This window comes from Anabas testudineus, chromosome 12 (genome assembly GCF_900324465.2).
Source record: "Anabas testudineus chromosome 12, fAnaTes1.2, whole genome shotgun sequence".
Classification (NCBI taxonomy): Eukaryota; Metazoa; Chordata; class Actinopteri; order Anabantiformes; family Anabantidae; genus Anabas; species Anabas testudineus.
This window is the reverse complement of record NC_046621.1, coordinates 1,945,141-1,965,331: the sequence shown is the minus strand read 5'-3', so window position 1 is coordinate 1,965,331 and position 20,191 is coordinate 1,945,141. Positions and strand designations below refer to the sequence as shown.

Here is a 20,191-nt window from a genome sequence, read left to right as displayed (position 1 = left end):
CTGGAGCACCGATTGAGCCGCATTGTTCTGTTCTGGATTCTTCTTTAATTTGGTTTCTTAGCTCATATTATTAATTACAATCATGATTAAAGTTGGACCTACGTGACCAAACTCTACTCGAACATAATTTTACATTTAGAAAACTGTGTTAAGTTGAAACTGTGTGAAATACAAGTAGCAGTCTGAATCATTTATACACAGGGGAGGTAATGAGGGAAGATGGGACACAGGTGTGTGTAGGTAGGCGGGAACCCAGTCAGGTGATCAGGAACAGAGGGAGAGTCTGGAAAGGAAAGAAAAACAGAGGACAGGGCCACGACTGGAACACTGACACTCGCAGGTGCACTGGTGTAGAAAACCAACTCACCTTTGTCAAGTGGAATCAACATGTTTATCAAGAGCTGTCAGTCAAAATGGTTTTAAGTTGGCGGTCTGGTTTTCCTGCAGTGAACATTTGCCCAGGAATACAAAGCGTGAAATATTTCAGGGGGAAGGGGACTCAGCAGTGGTGCGGCACCGTTCATCAGTGGCAGGTAATTCAATCAGGGTGTGATTTCAGAACAGGAAACCAGTGTGCAGCCAGACACCGGGATTCATTTGACAGCAAGTCAGTGAGCTGAGCAGGATTTCTCTGATGCACCTGCACAAATCATGATATGTCATGCATAAACACACACACACACACACACACACACACTGTACATACAGAGAGCTACTTAGCAGGCGATAATATTCGGCTAATGGAAAACAACAAGACCTCCAACGGGCTTCATCCTGAAATGAGGCTGTAATCAGTGAACATCCTGCAAAACAATGTGAAATACTTTGATTAGGAAAGATGGCGCATGGTTCAATAAGCTAGAAGTTGAAGATGTTGAAGAGTTGATGTTAAAGCAACAAACCTAAAGACACACAACACACTGAACCAGCTCTGTAGCTAGACAACCTCACAAACCCACAGAGAACGCCAAGTGTTCTCATAGCAGAACACACGGATGACAACCAACAGCTTGTTCTGTCTAAATGCACTGACATTTGTGCTAAAAAGGTCAAAAAGGAGGGAAAACAGCTTCGAGTTTGGCCGAGATCCTGGATTGAGAGGCGTGTCGGACAGAAGAGACAGAAGCTCAATTGAATAAATGAACAGAAATTGGACCAGATCCAATCAGAGTCCGGGATCACACACACTCAAAGAATATGTGACTGAAATTAAAAATCATTTCAGATAATTAATAATGAACGAGGGCACTGTAAGATGTGTCAATCCCGTCATTTTATATATTCTGATATGATGCAATAAGAAGTACAGCTGAGTTGGCTGTTCATTTAGTCTATCGCTGTTTGCCATGTTGTCTCTCATAAAGGTCGTTTTGGTCTCCTCTGTGGTCAGTGTGTGTCTGTTTCTAGTTGCCATGTGTCCTCACTGATCGTCTCTTCTGTGATCATTGTGTGTATCTGGAACGAGCTGATGTGACCTTCAAACAGGAAATATTCATATTCACGTCATACACATGCTCTGACCCCTCAGGGCTTTGGACCTGTGCCTGGTGGACCTGTGCGGTGATGCTTCCTTGCCAGAGGTTTCAAGTCCCACAGAGACTGTGGGCTCAGCAGGAGGACCCAATACATCCCAAAAGAAACGATAAGAGAGCACAGTTGCAGCGTATCATTGTGCCAAACACACCTCCAGTCACATGTCAGCAGACAGTTAAATGTCAGTTTCCTCAATATTTCACGGTCAGGAAGCAGAAACAGACGGGGAACAGCGATCAAATGACTTCCTCAGCTTTCCCACCTGCTGACTTCCACTCTCAGATCTTCACTTCACACGTTTGTTGCCCCTAGTTATCATTTCTCAGGGATGCTGATTTTTATCTGATCTCGAATCCATAATTCATGTTTTATTCCATAAATAAACAGGGACTAATATGCATCTTTATATTTTATTTAGGAAATGGTATTTTGCTTGCCTTGTACCTCACTTGTAAGTCAGTTTGGATAAAAGTGTCAAAAAACTAAATGTATATTAAATGACGGTTCTGTACTTAAAACTAAAACCGAACAAACATCACTGATTTATTATTTAATGTTTAATATTATCCTAATATTTCACTAATATTATCAATACTTGTATGTATTGCTGAGCTTTTTCAGATATTACTTCTTCCAGTATGAATCAGTGACAGTGTGCAGCCTACACACAGAGAATTCACTGAGGCTCTGCAGAGAAGTCACAGAGTAAAGGATCAGAGAATTTAAGTGGAGTTTGTTCTTCTTACTGTCAAACTGATCCTGGATTAGTTCTGTAGAGCGTCTAACAAAAAGAGCTCACATGAAGAAGATCCCTTTACTTTGTAACTTTGTTCCTATGTCAAATTTAACTAATGATAAACATCATTGAGTGTGTGACCGTGAACCCGAAACCATCAGTCAGTATCATTATTAGTAGAAGATGTAATAGTACCAGTGTAGCCTGTTTTAAAATCTCTTCATAACATGAACAGAACATGAACAGAACACTCAGTGGTCTGTTTATTAGCTCCACTTAGGTCAAACTAAGTCCGTCTAATCCAACAGTTCTGTTATAAATCATGTTCAGTTTCTGTTTAATCTGTTTTATAGAGACGTCGTTTCAGCTGTGTGACGATCTGAATTGTTTTGTTGTTGTTTATTTTGTTTGTTTGTGCTGATGCTGTTATTAATAATGATTAATAATTATCTATTATTCTTGTTATTTTTATCCCGGTCGACCCAGTAAACCTGCTCCCAGTTCCTGATCCACTGATGTTGTCAGACTGACATCTGCTGGTTACCAGACATAATGCACAGCTGAAGTGTAGATAAAGACATTAGACCTCCACTAACACTGGACGTGACTAATTCCTGAGCAAAAACACCCATCATATGGTTTTAGTTTCCCACTCCTGTTTTATCTTGGACTATTTTATTCAGCTACTGATGATGAGAGACATCATTTTTCAGGAGTACATCTCAAGATTGTCTTGGTTGTGATAATGTTTTATATTTTAAGATATGTACCAAAACACCATCAAATATGTAAAAGAGTGTTCTCGCTGCTAAAAAAAGGTTAAAGGGACTAAAACAGCTAATGAATCAATGAAGAGACATCCGAGCAGCAGCCATTAACTTATTTATTATATTGAATTTACGAAAAGTAAAAGCAAACACTTGAATAAACAGTATTGTACATTTTTAGTCTGTTATCCTACGGTTTGAGTGGTGGTTGTTTCTGAAACGCATTCCACTGTACACAAGGCTAATGACATTTGACAACCTTTGATTTTCTTTTTTCATTCAAAAAATAAAAATAAAACACCCAAAAGCAGACAACGTGGACGCTCCGGCGCTGACGCAGGCCGAGTAAGGCGGACGCAGGTGTGCACACGACCCCTTCACTGCAACTGAGATGCAGGGAAATCATAAGACCCAGACTTTAACTACTACAGAGTGGAAAAGGGCGAGAAGGAGAAAAACGAATCATCTGCGACGTTGGTCTTTTTCCATCCAGACTCCAGCGTCTGGCCTCTTGTCTCTGAAGATCTGTAAATGTGCACAATTAACAACATGCAAAGAGCTTCAATCTATTTTTTTAATCACATCAGCTGAATGTTACACTGAAACTGAAACAAGTACAGAAAAATACGTGTAGTATTTTTCAACCTAGGTCTTTTTCTCCAGACTCCCTCTGACTCCTACGATCTTTGCTTCCTCTGCTCTAGTTTCGAGATCCTCCTCATGCTTTCTACATACACCTGTGTTTTACAGAAATCATTTCAAACACTAATCAAACAAACAGTAATCTATAACTATTTAAATAATTTTCAGCAGTTTTCAAGCAGAAATACACAACAGCCCCTTTTTAAATGAGATTTTGCTGCAGCTTTTCTTTGTGACAGTAAAGTGAATATATTTGTGGTTTAAATAATGTGTAGATTTCACGTTGACCTCTGGGAATTCATAAAAGCTCTTTACTGATTAAATGATTGTGAAATGCCTCAACAGCATTCAAATACAGATGCAAATAGCAATCCCATTCATCTGCAGATAATTATGAAAAGCCCATCACAACTGTGAAATCTTCAAATGTCTAAGACTGTTCAGTCTGAATAAACCAAAATATTTTATTTACTGAAGAAGCTGGAATCAGAGAATATTTAATGATTTTAGTGAAATTATTAAAATAGCTTCTAATTATAAGATGACCGATCAATTTTTAGATTCAGCACTGCTTCATCTGAGAGCAACACGTGGTCATCAGTAAAGCTCTTTCGTGGTCGCCTGTGTTTACTCGACCAGAGACTAAGACGAGAAGCTAAATGAAATGGTAGAAGGAAGAATGGGGGCAGAACAGATCAGAGTTCTGGAAATATCTCTGACATCAACACAGAGAAGGGTGTTATGGAGAAACGAAGTTCGAAATCTCAACAGCACGCTGGACAGTACATTCAGTAGTTCACACCTGGATAAGAAAACAGTGTTACTGTGTGATTCCAGCTGTGTTACTACCAGAATTCATCACTGTTGTATTAACTTCCCCTCAACAGCTGTAACGAGCCAGACAAATCACTGACAGCCTCATCCGGAATCTCTTTTTAAGTCAGTTCAAGTAAAATTTATTGTGGAAAACGTTCCGAGTCTTATATCTTAAAATACTACTTTTAATTTGTGTTACTACTGCAGATTAATGTACAAGTACATTATCTACAAAAGCAACACAGAAGGCTTCTTCTGTTGACTTTCTAACAAAGTGCTAGAAACCATTTCTGTAAGATTGTTTTGAAAGCTGCTAGAGGTGAAATGTGTATTTTGCCAGACTCTCTCTTTTCAAATCTCTACAAGGTGCAAAGTTTGCAGGATCCACAGTGTGAACAGCCACGACCATGAGAACAAGACTAAGGTTGAAAAACACCAGATCGCTCCTTTAAATGTGCATCTCAACTGCTGTAAACGTGGAATTCAATGGCTGATAAAAAAAATAAAATAAAAAAGGCATTTCCTACTCTTTTAATCGTGTCGGCTGACAAATCGTCATGCTTACATAGAAACATCGTTTTTCCACTTGTAATAACGACAGAGAAGATTTATAATAAGAGATTCAGGTCAGTCAGTTGGATGATAAATTAACCGCTTTAACTTTAACAGAACAACTGTGCAGTTCAGACCAGATACAGGACACAGTGGTTATCTTTACCTTACTAGCACTATATGTAACTATAGCACTTCAAACCTTTGTTCTGCATCAGCTAATTCATGTCAGATACTTTAAAAAAAGACTACTAAATGGACATCAAATAAAAACCTAAATCTTCGGTCTGGAATGGAAGTTTGAGCAGTAGCAAAATAAAGAAAAAACAAAACATTCAGGTTTATTGACATTTCATGATATTCTACACCTTGCAGGGCTTTGTAGGCAAGAGAGCAATACCAATACTTCAATGTGGACTAAATAATAGTATAAGCAGGGCCTGTAGTAAGAGTCCACAGTGCTAACCATTGCCCTCTGAGATACCCTGGCGGCCCTCTGAATGTGAGTGTTTGGACTGTGGTTGGTGTGGACACCGTCGCCCAACAGCGGGAAGAGCAGCGGGAAAGGAGGCGAATAGTAAAAAAACAAACGAACGAAAAAGGTACATATGGAAACGACCACACATAAACGTGTGAGTTTCTCTGGGTGGGTGGGGTGGTGGGGGGTAAAGCAGGCTGACAGAAGCGGCTGGGTTGATAAAGGATGATGCAGAGGTACCCGGAGATGACAGGTGCAAGAGTATGCAAGTCTCCGACAGTATGATGGGGGGGTTTGAGGGCAGTTCTGGGGGATTCGCAGGACGCCGGCCCCTACTAGAAGGTCTTCCTGTGGATGGCACGTGCTCTGTCTTCTTCATATTCCCGCTTCGAAACCCACATCTTTTTAAAGGTGTCCAACGATGCGAGGATAGAGCCACTGTCACAAGACAAGGAGGACAGACGTTATGAAACAGCTGAACTGTACTCGATTCACATTTGTAAACCTCGTTTTTACTGTTGCATCATCAAGTCGCCTGATATAACAGATCATCAGTAGCAGCAAAGCTGCAAATTCAAATGTCCAGAAAAAGAAGAACCTGCCATCAATGAAGAAGAATACGCCATATGACAACACAAGACTCTCACCCTTCTCAAGAAGACAACTTGTATCGACAATTACAATTTTTATGGGATTTGTTTAATCCCGATGTATCGTCTAACTAAAGTAGGTATCGTGACAGGATTACATGAGACTGAATTCTTACCCAATCCATGTGGAATACAGCCTCTCCTGGGGAGCAGAAATCTGGACAGGGGAAAAACAAGCAACATGTTACACACATCTTTACAGATCAGAGCACAATTCACAGTGCTGCCCATTACAATAAAGACACACACACACACACACACACACACACACAGACACACACACACACACACACAGACACACACACACACACACACACACACAGACACACAGACACACAGACACACACACACAGTGGACATGCCGTCACCCATCAGTCTGGACCTACCTTGATCTTCACGTCTTTGGGTGCAAGCTTCTTTACTTCAGTTAATAGCCTCTCCCCAAAACCTAAAGGAAATAAATTGGATTGATTAAGTGTATTTAAAAAACAAAAAAACAAAAAACACATGGTCAAACATTATCTCGCTCTCACACAGAGATCAAAAATACTGGAACATCAGCTTGTTCTCATGCAGACTTATCATAGGAACAGATATAAAATGCAGGCTCTGGCTAAATAATGCAGGGTTGTCCGGTTAAATTCAATTTTGGGTCAAGACCAGTGCCGCGGTGATGATTAGCAAAGTCCTGCTCACACAATTCAGTCTATAACAAAATCCTGTGTGATGTAAATGTCTGCACAGAATCTGGGTGCTACAGTTTTCCAATGACTTATGTACATGTGTTTTCACTGTGTGCCTTGTCCTCGTCATACAAACCTTTGATCAGTGTCGAGCCTCCACACAGTACTATGGTGGAGAACAGTGTGCGCCTGAGGTCCATGTCAGACTTCTGGATAGCATAGGCCAAAACCTCATGGATCCCCGAGCTCTCGTCTCCGATCAGGTCGGGTCTAAAGAGCAGCTCTGGAGCACGGAACCGGGCTGGACCGATCTGGAAAGACGATTTCAGGAATTGTGGTCATGATGGAGGGGAACAGTTTCACAGAGGAATATGTTTTAATGTCTTTTCCAGAATACGCCTGATCTTTGTTTCTTTAACTCACATTTAAAGTGCTTCCATCAGGGAGTACATACTGAGCCTTCTCGGTTTCTAAAGTCTCGTCTTTTTGGGGGTTGAGAGATAAGTAACAGGCTCTCTGAAAAGTTAGACACATTTGATTAGACAAAAGGAAAAGTTAAATGTATTTATATATGAATATATATTCTATATTTCACATTTTAAAAATGACTTTACCTCTTTGATGGTGCGGACCACCTCAAACTCTGCTGAGGTATTAAAGTTGTAGCCTTCCTTGCGCAGAAGCAGGCGCAGGTACCGAGAAACGTCTCTTCCAGCGATGTCCACACGCATAATGGAGTGTGGGATGGCAAAGCCCTCGTAGATGGGCACAACGTGAGTGACACCATCTCCCGAATCCAAAACCACACCAGTGGTGCGGCCTGTGGCGTACCTGCATAGAAAGGAGGCCAATCATTCCTCAAATCATCACTCAAATCACAAACTATCCACATGTCAGAAGGTGCTGTACCTGTACAAAAAACATTTGACTTTTAGGTTTTAAGGAATGCAAATGGTCAAAAACTATGTTTGGCTTCACTTTGGTTCCCAGTTGACTAACATTATGTTTTCAGGTTATCAGTTCGTCCATCACAGTTTTCTGAGCACGACATCTGTATCTATAGGCTTTTTAGAATATGAGCCTGGACAGACTTTGTCTTATTTGTTTTGTTTTATAATTATCATTCAATTTACAGTTAGACTAGAGGAAGTAACTATCATGTTGTATTTGTCTGTTGTTACCAAAAGGTGTTTTTAACAACTCTAACACATTCACCACCAGCAGCCTCGGCCTCAACTTCACTGGGTAATCAGCACTAATGTGACTAATAGTGATGACACTGTGTTTTCTACTCTAACCAGCAAAACATCACATAACTGACATAAATTCTAAACTCCTTTACATTAAACAAGACTTGTCTATCAAACTAGCTAGTACAGAGAGAGAAAGTAGTTCTTACAGGCTCAGCACAGCCTGCATGGAGATGAAGAGAGCAGGGACGTTAAAGGTCTCAAAGAAAACCTCTGCAGCTTTCTCCCTGTTCTTGCTGGGGTTGAGAGGAGCCTCAGTCAGGAGTACAGGATGCTGCAAAAAAACACAAAAGTCACATGTGGAACAAGACATCAAATGTTCAAATATCTTTTTAGCCATGTGTCACATAGAGATGCCAACCTCTTCTGAGAAAGTCTGCAGCTGCTCCTTGGAATAAACGTATTGCCAGATCCTCTCCATGTCGTTCCAGTCTTTCACTATCCCGTGTTCCATCGGATATCTCACGGACAACAAGCCTCTGTGCTCCTGATCAACAGAGAGGTGGTGACACAAAAAGACATTAGTAAGGTAGAAATCAACACTACCAACAGCTTTTTCCAAAGTGACTTTCAAGTGAGGTACAAGGCAAAATATCTAAGACAATTAGAAACTTAAAAGTGAAGAGAAAGAAAGAAAGAACATGTTTTATCTGTTTTCTGATGTAGCTTATGACCTATGGTGGGGTCTCAGTTTGTGGTACCTCCACTAAACACACCTTAGTAAGGTACATGAACAACTGGGGCTTTTGGGGTTTTATGTTTCTGGGGCAGCTGCCTAACAACTACAAGGTGGTGAATGCAGGTTAACAAAATATCTGGTGCGTTCTATAATATTTATGTCGGCAAACTTATCCTTAAGAATTGATTGAAAATTAATCAGAAACCATTTTGATGATAAATTAATAGATTTGTTAGATTTCATTTCCTGGTTCCTGCTTTTTAAAGTCAAATATTTCCTTCCTTTCTTTGTCTTAAGTAAAATGTTTCTATTTTTAGACTGTAGCTCAGACAGAACATGTTATCTTACACTTCAGAAACTGTAAGTGGTCTATTTTTCTATTTTCTTTGATTTTACAGGAAATTAAAACATGAACATGTCAGTATGATCGTGGACATAAATTCAGTATGATCGAAAAAAACGTTAGTGTCAAGGAGAACAACAAGGAGTGTTCTTAAGTCACCTGTGTAGCTGATACATGTCCTTTTAACTCATTTGCCTGAATATCATAGTTACATAAAATACTTTCAGCTGGATGGTTGGAAATCACTGATCTGAGTTTGTTTAAAGTTCTATTCATAAGATGAGTTTGAGTTTATATAAACTGAGTTTACAAAAGTTATTTGTAATACTGGAGGAAACTACAAACAGCAAACATTTGAAACACTGCATTAAACTAACTCAGCAACATAAAGAGTAATTATAACGACCACAAACCTAAAATGTATTTCCATTAAGGAGACACTACAAAATCCAAATAATTTATCTATGTGTAAATGATTTGGCTGCACTGGTGCGAGAGACTCCAAGTAGAAATGAAGGAACGTTTGACGTACGGAGCTTTTCAGCAGAATTTGCTAAATGTCTTAAAACTGAACAAGATCAGTAAATGATGACTCACCTTTATACTCTTTGTTCTCTTTATACTTCACCAAGTGATTAAAGTCAGAACTGTTATTTAAAGTTGCTGTTGAACTGTGCTGTTACACAGAGACATGTTTCTGTCCTTTGTCCTAGATTCATTGTAATAACTGAGATGAAATAACTAAATAAACTTACATTTTCATAGTATCAAGTAGTAGTAAAGTATCAAGGACTCCAGCCTTCAAATGATCATTCTGTTGCTTCAGTGCGTATGAAATAAGTATTGAAACCTTCGTATCACTGACCTAGTCTGAGCTATGTTTAGCCAACAGATAAAAATATATTATTTCAATAAGTATCCAGTATCAATAAACTGGTGGACTGAGTATTGTTTACTTATAAAACTGTTTATCTCTGTTTGCTGAGATTTAAAAATCAGTTCTGGGACTAATTTGATACTAAAACCTACAATAAATTAAAGACCTGATGGGGAAAATGTATCAAGCCCTGCAGGTTTGGTTTAATACTTGATTGACACTGATAATGTTGCATTAGTTTAGGGTTTGTTTGGAGCATCTTATCTTCCAGTCAAATGCAGGAGGGTTTTTGAAGAGCTCAAGTTTGAAATGTTTTAAGGCATTTTTGTATTTAATCAATAAAAACAAGTGAAGTGAACAATGGAGTATAATGCTGCTATCAGGGCGCTCCTGCTTAAATACATCATTAGTATTTGATTTTGGTTTTCCCAGGATAAATAGAAGCCAGAATACAAACTAAGAAGCAGTTAGTGTATGTTAGTTACCTCTGCCTTGGGTCCGATGAAAAGGTCTCCCTCTAGGGCTCCAGCCATCACACGGACATGCTTGGGACGCCCAACACTGTAGCATAACAAAAACAGACAGTCAGGCAATATACAGCAACACCTGGCATTATATAGACAAAGAGTTATTCAAATTATCAAGAAAGTAATGAGAAGATCAGCCAGTGCAGCTTTACATGTGACTGCTGTGAGAAAATATCATGGAACACCTACTAGTTAGGAAAGCAGTATTTCGGGATCTGGTCACCTGCAAAACCAGCCTTGATTACCCCCGAACCCTAAAAAAAGAGAATTAACATTAGAGGAAATATTATAGGGCTATGACTGGACTAAGAGCTGAAGCAGTGTGTGTTTGAGAAACAGGGAGGTCATAAGACACAGCCGCAGGCCACCAGCAGTCACACACTCGCACCAAGCAGCCAGCAGAAACACTGTGACCCACATGTCTTCTGTCTCAACAGCTACTTTGTCTTGTACTGTCTTCAAAAGAGTAAAGCTGGAACAACTTGTGTTTAAGGTCTCTGTGACTCTCAGTTGTGTTTCTGCATCTGCTAATTTCTGCTAGTCATCTCTACAATGCCAAACCATAAGCTAAACCCTGACACCAGCTGTAGGGAGCAGTGCTAATACTGAATTCCCACAATATCAACAAAACAGGAAGAACACCGCTTCAGCCTACTTGGTAGTGTTGACACATTATTCCACAGTGATTAGCTCTGTTGCTGATGTTAGTTGCTAGTCACATCAGATAAACAGACTAAGTAGTTACTCTTGTTGTATTAGTTATTTGTAGCACTAGGTCATTAAGTTAAATCAGATCCCAACAGTATTTTACACCTACAAAATAAGTGGAATCAATGGTGCTACACTGGATTTAATTTTAATGTACATTAATGCTTGGTGGTGGTACAGTCATTCTGTCAACAGTTTGACAACGTGTCACCGTAGTTCTTCACAGTGGGGGATATGGTCAGTGTCTGGTACAAGCACAATTCTGATGTACTTTACTCAACCACTGTATGTCTATTTTGCCTCCACTATTGTATGTTTTACAGCACTGAATTGTGACAACTTGTCACTTGGAACTTCGCATAACGTGCATAAATAAATAAAATTTGAGATAAGACTGAGTATGTATAGTATCTGAAATTAGCTCCACCCTCATGAGCTGCATTAGTGAACTGATGTTACACATTAGTAATTAAAATCCAACAGTATAATAAAAATGCTTCTGAAATGGTCATTCTGCTTAATTACCTATTTTTTGTTGCTAATATGTTTGTATTTCTAATCACAACACAGTACTTCAACTAATTTGATGATGACTAATGGTTTAGATCACTGTTGTTGAAATATTTAATAGGTTCTTGTCTTACATTTAATACTCATTAAATTTGGTAGGTATCTACTTGGAAATGTTACTTAGCGAGACTGTGATGTCATTAGTTATGAAGATTAGTTATGCTTTAAGCATTTAAACATTGGAAATTGTGGCAGATAACAACATTTTCAACGAGAAGATAAAGAATATGTGCATTTTTGATTTTTTTATTACACTTACTTTTATATAAGTATATAGGGCAAAGTTTATACTGTCTCATGACTGGAGAGCACAATCAGTTCATTTAAAATCATAGCCAGATTAATTAAACATCACAACAGCCCCTGATCTTAACCTTAACCCCAGCCACGAAGGAGGGTTGCTGGTAAACATTTTAACATGAGGAGAATTCTAAATAAAGTGAAAACACAAATATGGTGCAAAGACATCTGCTTAGCAACATGTTTGTATTCCTTCCTTTGATTGCAATGCAAACATCCGTGTGGCCATCTCACCAGAGCTCAATGCACAGTAAGTGTGCAACATAAAAACATTGAAATGTATCGTGTAAATGAGTCTCTCGTCCTTACTGACAGCTCATGCATACTGTTCTGATTTAATATTCCCAACACATGACAAGATAGCTAATGTTACAGCTAACGCTACAGCACCACTGATAGCTAACAGTCAAGATCTGACAAACAGAAGCTTAGATTAGCTAGCCGGTTTGGCTAGCGCTGCTTGGGGCTGGATGCAGCAACAGACACCGCTGCAATTGCTAGCAAATGGAGCTAATGGTACTTTTGGGTGGAACCCTGTAGAGCACTGTTGGTAGCTACAGCACATTTAATGAGAACAGCTGAGCTTATGACCAGCGACATTGTTAGCCAAACACAATAGTAAGCGGAGCTAGCCGTTAGCCAGCGGTCCCAGCCAGCGGCCTCGGTTTGGGTGTGGATGAATGACATCATCATACTTACATTATCAATCACAACCGGCTGGTTAGCTAAAATGTCATAGGACTCCATGACGGACTGGGTATTTAAGATGTGTTTTTATCGGTCCGTGTGTGTATTCGTCCCCGTTTAGTGTTTTAATCATGTAAAAAATAACGCCCTGTCACGCCGCACTGTTCCGTCGCGACGCCGCCGCTCCTCTGTGCTGCAGCCGCGGCCCGCCTCCATTCCGCATCACCGCGGCGTCCGTTTGACTGACAGGCAACTTAACCAACCACGTTTACGTAAAATTTGAGTGACGGGAGTGAAAGCCAATCACGTGAGTAGCAGAATGACCATGCGTCTTCCGTCAACGGGCAGTAACATTTTTATTAAACGTGGCCATGAACGCAACAAACGATGTTTTATTATCGTTGAATCTTCTAGTGATTGCTTCTATTATTCAATTAATTTATAACTTATCCGACAAATGAAAAATACAACTCCTAGTTTATTCACCAGTATGAAGTTAGTAATGCTTGGTACACTTGAAATTTAAATTGAATTTCAATTAAATTTTATTTGTAAAGCGCCAAATCAGAATTAATCTCAAGGCACTTTACAGTGTGAATTCTTAATGTTTAAAATTACTTATATACATTTTTAAATAGACTTCATGACCTAAACCTTTTTGTTACACTAATAACAGAAACCAATTTTTAGTTATAAACTACTGTTGCTCCCCAAGTCTGTAGGTCTAAATGTTAATAAGTCGTCAATAAAGAGTGTTTAATCACACAGTTATAAATAGGAAGTTATTTATACCTACTCTTAATAAATACAAATAAATGTCGCTTCTACTCCATTGTCCTGGTGCACAGAGCCAAAATGTGTCACTGACAGTGTTTCTATTTGCACTCTAATTTATATTTATTTACATTATACCGATCAAGATTTTGCAATTTTGCACACATCATGTTAATTTGTACATGTATATGCAAATGTTGATAAACATGCATATGGTACTAGATTACTATGATCTATGATTAATATTACCTGAATGATCTTATCTTTATCTTATCTTATAGTCCAAAAGATTCGTTAATATCCACAGACCCGTTTTTAGACACCTTTGTGTTCTGCTTTCTGTTATCTTCTGAACCTCACTGAATTCTTTGTATTTATGGCAAAAACGTCTAATTCTGACTTCTGCTCTGACTCTGACCTCCATGTTCACACACGAAGTTCAAACTTCCCACATTTACAAGTTTCATTGAATGCAGCAATTATTGTCAGAGCGACAGGCCAATCAGAAGGTTGCAAGAAGCCACTGACCAATCACAGAGCCACAGAAAGCCGCTGACCAATCACAGGGCGGATTAAAGCCGAACCAGGCGGGCCCTCCTCTGTTAAGTTAAGAGCTAAACATAGAACCAGACTACGGAAAGAAAAACACAAGTTTAACCGTCAAAACATAACAGCTTTGGATTTCTACTCATTTCACAGGTAGGTACTCTTTTTACACTTTAATCACGCTGCTATTTCCTAAACTGTCATAAAATAATGACTTTTACTGGGTAACGTTAAGCTTTGTTGTCTTACTAACTAGCTTAATACAAAAGTTAACTAGCTAACTCCCGTTAGCATGCGTGTTTTGTTTTTGAGTGTGAAGCAGGTGATATAAGTTTAAAGAAAGTTTCTGCTGCTGATACACGAACTAAAATTCGATCAAATTAACTTACACGAGTCGCTGTGTTATTCTTCTCATTTAAAAGATCGACTCTGTTAATCTGTTACTTTCTCTATTGGTTTCAGTTTGTTGGAAATGGTAGTGTTGTAAAGTAACTAAGAACTTTTACTCAAGTATTTTACTTTAGTACAGGTACGTGGTACTTCAGTTACTTTTTAGACTAGGATGTGGGTATAAGATGCCAAACAAGAGCTTATACTTTCCAATGTTTTACTATTTTACCAAACAGTGGTACCTAAAGAATCTAAACTTGGCCACTTCACTTGTGTTGTGAATGATACTATTCAATAATTTTTAGTATTATTAATATAACACATTCTACATAAAAGATACTTCAGCTCTGGATACTTGAACTCTGTTTACTGAGCTTGTTTTATTTGTAATTGAGTATTTCTAGCCTATGATATATGTGTTACCATATTGTGTCAACCACCATATTGTGGTAATTTAAACTCATGACATTAATTTTGTCACATCATCAATCATCAATTATGTGGACATTTCTCATGATCCTCACATGATAAATAAAGATTTATAAGATAATATCGTTACCACAACATTATTGTAAACTATTGTGGTCTTGTTTTAAACCTCTTGCCCATACTATGGTGTTTTTATCTCTTTAATACCTCATTTGATCTTTTACCAAGTTGAAGGTGTTGATATGTTTGTGTTGCATCAATCAAGAAGCCAAAATCAATCAATCAATGCGGGTTAGAGTTCATTTCTGGATTAAACATCCCCAGTCATCCCTTATCATAAAGTTTCTACATTTGTGTTTCCTTTCACAGGTTGTTGCTGCAGTCTGATGGGCTCAAGCTAACAGATAAGAGGGAGGAGTGTCTTTAGTACGATCATGGCTCTTGCTGAGGAGCAGCCTGAGAAGTAAAGCCACATTTTGTTTAGTGCTCTATTTTAATTACTATTGTCGTAATTTATATTTAATAACTTAGAGCTCATTCAGTAAGACAATGTATTTTTATAGCACTAAATGATATGAACAATTTAAAATGCAGTAAGTACTATTGTTACATTGAAATAGATGTAAAAAAGAAAGATAAAAAATAAAACCCGAGTACTGATTCAGTGACATGTATAATAATAAGCATTCAGACTTTTGCTCACATGAGGTGTTTGTATTCTGAGGAATGAACATGTGATTTAGTGTTCTGCACATTGTATGTGCTGTAAAGAGATTACTTTGTAGATTATAGTAAGACTGAAAGTAATTGCTTTGCTTTGTACGGTGACTGTTTCATTGTATGAATGACATAAAGGGTTAGCATGCTTCATAGGCAGTTAACCAGCAACATACCTTCTTTAAATTATGCATTCCTATGTTCATCATGGTTACCAAGCAGACAATAATGAAGTAGACATTCAGTTTTTAGGCAGAAATAATCAGACCCTGATTTGCCCCCTAGTGGATTTTATTTTTTTTCTCCAGTACACAGAACAGTGTTGACATTAACACGGCAGTTGTCTATGTGCACACAGTGATAAAAGGCAAGTATATCAAGGGCCATACATAGGTAAATAGATGGGTAGATATCTGAAAGATCTACAGTAAAACAGCTTATTATACATAATGTGTAGTCATTTGAATTGAGGATGAATGTGTTAATAAAACTGTTTCTGTGTGCATGTCCTCTTCAGACATTGTTGGGTGTGTTTTGCCACGGAGAGAGATGACCACGGTGAAGAGTGGGTGAGCCCCTGCAGGTGTAAAGGCTGCACTAAGTGGATCCACCAGTCATGTCTGCAGCGCTGGCTGGATGAGAAGCAGAAAGGAAACAGCGGAGGAGCAGTCAGCTGTCCACAGTGTGGCACTGAATACCACATCGTCTTCCCCAAGATGGGTACGTGAAACTTTACTCTTCTGTGGCAAATACATATTTTCTTCTACATTACTTAAATATAAATCTAAGACAAGGTCAGACTGATGCTTTAGGTGACTTGAGTGGTTTCTTGTCCTCCTCAGGCCCGTTGGTGTATTTCCTGCAGCAGGTAGACAAAGCTCTGTCACGGGCCAGTCCCTTTGCTGCTGTCGGGGTGGTGGTTGGGACTGTCTACTGGTCAGCTGTCACATATGGAGCTGTGACTGTCATGCAGGTCCACAGAGCTAATTTTACATATCACAGTGAGAATGTACAATCATAGAGTGGTACAGCGTGTGGGATCTTCACCTCTTTCAATGATAACCTGCAGGTTGTGGGACATAAGAAGGGGCTGTTTGTGATGGAGAGAGCTGACCCTCTGTTCCTGTTGATGGGTCTCCCCACCATCCCTGTGGTGTTGGTCCTGGGAAAGATGATCCGCTGGGAGGATTATATAGTGAGGCTGTGGCAGAGATTCTCCTACAAGCGTAGTCTACAACCAGGTACAAAACACTGTATCCTGTATCACATACTTTGTTTTTATACCTTTCATGACAAGAAAAGAAAGGGTGACAAATGAGACGTCCTAAAAATCTGTCTGAGCTTAATCACTTCTGTGAGAAGGAATGATTCCTCCTAAGAGTTGTTAGGAAGAGCTTGATTAAGGTTTTTGCTGCCAAAGCTGGTTAAACCAGTTTTTCAAACACTTACTTTGTTCACCAACACTGAAATCTTTAGTGGGTGTGTTCGGTAACAACATGAAAGATTATAATTATTTGTGTGTCATTATTTTAAGAACATTGTGTTCGTCTGCTGTTAATACTGTAGAGATTTTTAATTGAGATTCGATTTTAAGTTAAAACACATTCACATTTATGGGGAGATTATACGACCTGACACTCCCACATCCACCATAAACATCAGATTAAATAGTTGTTCACACGGTCTGCTGAAATACAAAATTAGTCATTTCAGTGTCGGGTGATCACAGGCAGAAGAAATCAATCTACAAAGTTGAAAGACAAACTAATGGTTTTGGAGCAGTACTTGAAAAACAGGCTACACATGGGAACAGTTTTATAACCAGGCTGCCTGTTTTACCTCAGGAACCCATCGTTATCTGCCCCGTGTCCCTGGCGATGGAGCCGCAGGAGATCACATCTCTGTGTCCCGGACTCTGTGTGGAGCTCTCATCTTCCCCTCCATTGCCAATTTGGTGGGAAGGCTGCTGTTTCAGCGGGTGCCCTCTAATCTGCAGCGCACGATACTGGTGAATAGACCTTCAATACTGATGAAGTGCTGTTGACACACTGTTTATTTTCTTTATTAGCTTTGAAAATGTGCATTTTTCTGTCTCTTGCTATGCAACATAAAATCTTACTTATTTGCTCTCATACCCTGATTTACTAAAGGTTTGCGTGTACTACATCACGTGCAAACGCCCACACAAAACCTCACGAGCTGGTCTACTAAGGGTGCGCACTGAGGATTGTGTCCTTCTAATTAGCAAAATAGTACACTCTGGACTTTGCACCTTTGCCTAAATATACAAAGTGGAGTGTTTTTGTGAGTGTGCAAAATGCAGATGCAAATAGGCACACAATCAAGCCTTAAAAGTAATTTGCAGTGGCTAGGATTGCATCTGAATTTAGCATGTTTGAAAAGCAGGTGATGAGGTGCAAACATGGCACAAGGCAGCTGCATTTACATGAGGGTTTTGAGTGTTTCACTGGTGTCTGTCATGGACAGTCTGGAGCGTGACCAGTGTAAATGCCTTCTTTTAGTTCTCTTTTGTCTCCTGTGTCTGTTTCAGTTGTGTTGATCCAAATACAGAACAAAATGATCTACATTATTGGGAATGATTTTATTAAAATAAGATCCCTTCCTGATTCTGTGGTTGTTCTGTTGCTCTCAGGCGTCACTGTGGCGTGATTGTCTAAGCTCACACTTGTCTCCTTTCTCTACAGGGAGGAATCGCATTTGTGCTAATAAAAGGAGTGCTGAAGGTGTATTTCAAACAGCAGCAGTACGTCATGCAGGCCAACAGACACATTCTCAACTACCCAGAAAGAAACGGAGATGGACAGATTGATGTTGGAGAGAATGACACAGAGGACAGTGGAAATGAATAGTTTATTATCTTGGACAGAGGCTAAAAAGAAATTACAGATAATGATTAAAAATAACACTTTTTACTACAAGACTCAAGCAGGAGTAAGGTGAGTGCTTTTGTGGATGAGAAGGGTTAGGAGAGGTGAAAACGATTCACAATTTTTGTCTCACCACAATATAAGGGGCCCAGTGACTGTGAAATCGTACTGCTACCACTTCTGAGCCTTAAATGTCAGTGTCAGTCAGAAAAGATACTTGAAATTTCAAAATCATGATTTGTTGCCTTATCTTTTAACATGGTTCCCAAATAAAGAAATTGAGTTAAGACGATGAGCAGATATTTAGCCAGTGACAGCTGGTGTTTCTATATACACTCAATTGATCATTTTACTGTCAAAGTTCTGCAGTTATCAGATTAGTTTTAATCTCTTGTAGATAAGAAATTATGTCTAATGGAGCAGTGAGATGAAAGGAATATAATCATTATTGTACCATGTTTAGGTGCCCTCAGTGGGCAGTTTATAGCTACCCCAGGTTAAAAGACTGTATTCTAATTCAGCAGTCTTGTCATAAAATACAATGAAACCCGTCTCTGCAGCCTCCAAAACGATCACACAGTGCAATCAACACCAACAATGGAACATTGACACGTGCATGAGGCAGGGTTTATTGTAGGGCTCTTGTTAGACTGACAAGGTTTTTGCTGTTCCAGCTTCACTAAATCTACATCTTCATATTTAAATAATCCATCAAATGTCAGAAGTCTCCAGTGTCCTGGAGAAGCTGGTGTCTACATCTGTGTAATATGCTAACGACGCTATCAGTCATCTACCCCTAAACACACATGTATCAGGACGCAGCATTTATGATCAGAAAACGTTAAAATCCATAACTCTTAAATAGTCAGTAACCAGTGGAAACTGATTTGTGCGAATAGTCACAGATTGATCTCGTTCTTTATCACTGTCACTCGTTGAGCTTTAACCCAGCACACGTTAACGTCTTTATTTAATGTGCCTTATTTGAAGCACTTTCCTAGTAACGAGACAAGTTTTATTCAGACTGAATTAACATCACAGCATGAGCTGTGGAGGAAATGTTCACTGTGCTGAGTAATCAACCCCATGTTCAGGTTTTTAATAGAAACAAACCTGTATTCCACCTCCACTGGAGACATGAATCCAGTCTGAATGGGGCTGAAGTCGACTATCTACCAAGTGCTGGAGTCTAACATGTAGTTTATCTCATGATTTGTCTACCTGCAGGTATTTTCCAGCTTTAAGGCCTCTTAACTACATTTTCTTGTTTAAATTTCTGTTAAGGAAACTGTCAGCAGAGTAGTTCCTGTTATAACAGGGTGGTGCAGCTGTTTGCAGCTGGATTAACTTGACTGAAGTAACTGACTTATTTAACTTTTAATGCTGACACACACACACACACACACACACACGAGGAAATCAGCTGATCTTCTATTCAACATGTTGGCTCTGTGTGTGTAGTTTGAACCTGACCCCCTGAAGGCAAAGTGCTTGCGAACTGTGCAGTATGTGGTCCTGTAGGGATGCAGCACAGCTAAATCAGAGTTGTTCAACCTCGGGGTCATGACCCCATATGTGGTCATTTGATATGCAGAAGGGGTCAGAAGATATAAAACACTAATGTGTTCAACTTTACAAAAAAGACACAC

The 20,191-nt window shown here is 39.2% G+C and overlaps 2 protein-coding genes across 2 annotated transcripts; one reads left to right on the top strand and one right to left on the bottom strand.

The window, feature by feature from the left end:
- Positions 1-3,134: 3,134 nt before the first annotated feature.
- Positions 3,135-13,009, bottom strand: actr1 (actin related protein 1, centractin). Its single transcript, XM_026354854.1, has 11 exons — positions 12,811-13,009; positions 10,723-10,787; positions 10,492-10,567; positions 8,469-8,594; positions 8,257-8,381; positions 7,472-7,688; positions 7,281-7,373; positions 6,994-7,168; positions 6,561-6,622; positions 6,291-6,331; positions 3,135-5,962 (listed from the first exon to the last, which is right to left on the bottom strand). Exons 1-11 carry the CDS (start codon positions 12,856-12,858, stop codon positions 5,860-5,862), a joined length of 1,131 nt encoding a protein of 376 aa, XP_026210639.1. The 5' UTR covers positions 12,859-13,009; the 3' UTR covers positions 3,135-5,859.
- Positions 13,010-14,169: 1,160 nt separating this feature from the next.
- Positions 14,170-18,829, top strand: march5l (membrane-associated ring finger (C3HC4) 5, like). The gene is made up of 7 exons (XM_026356600.1): positions 14,170-14,271; positions 15,307-15,400; positions 16,172-16,374; positions 16,497-16,627; positions 16,724-16,895; positions 17,499-17,662; positions 18,360-18,829. Exons 2-7 carry the CDS (start codon positions 15,372-15,374, stop codon positions 18,522-18,524), a joined length of 864 nt encoding a protein of 287 aa, XP_026212385.1. The 5' UTR covers positions 14,170-14,271; positions 15,307-15,371; the 3' UTR covers positions 18,525-18,829.
- The last annotated feature ends 1,362 nt before the right edge of the window (positions 18,830-20,191 follow it).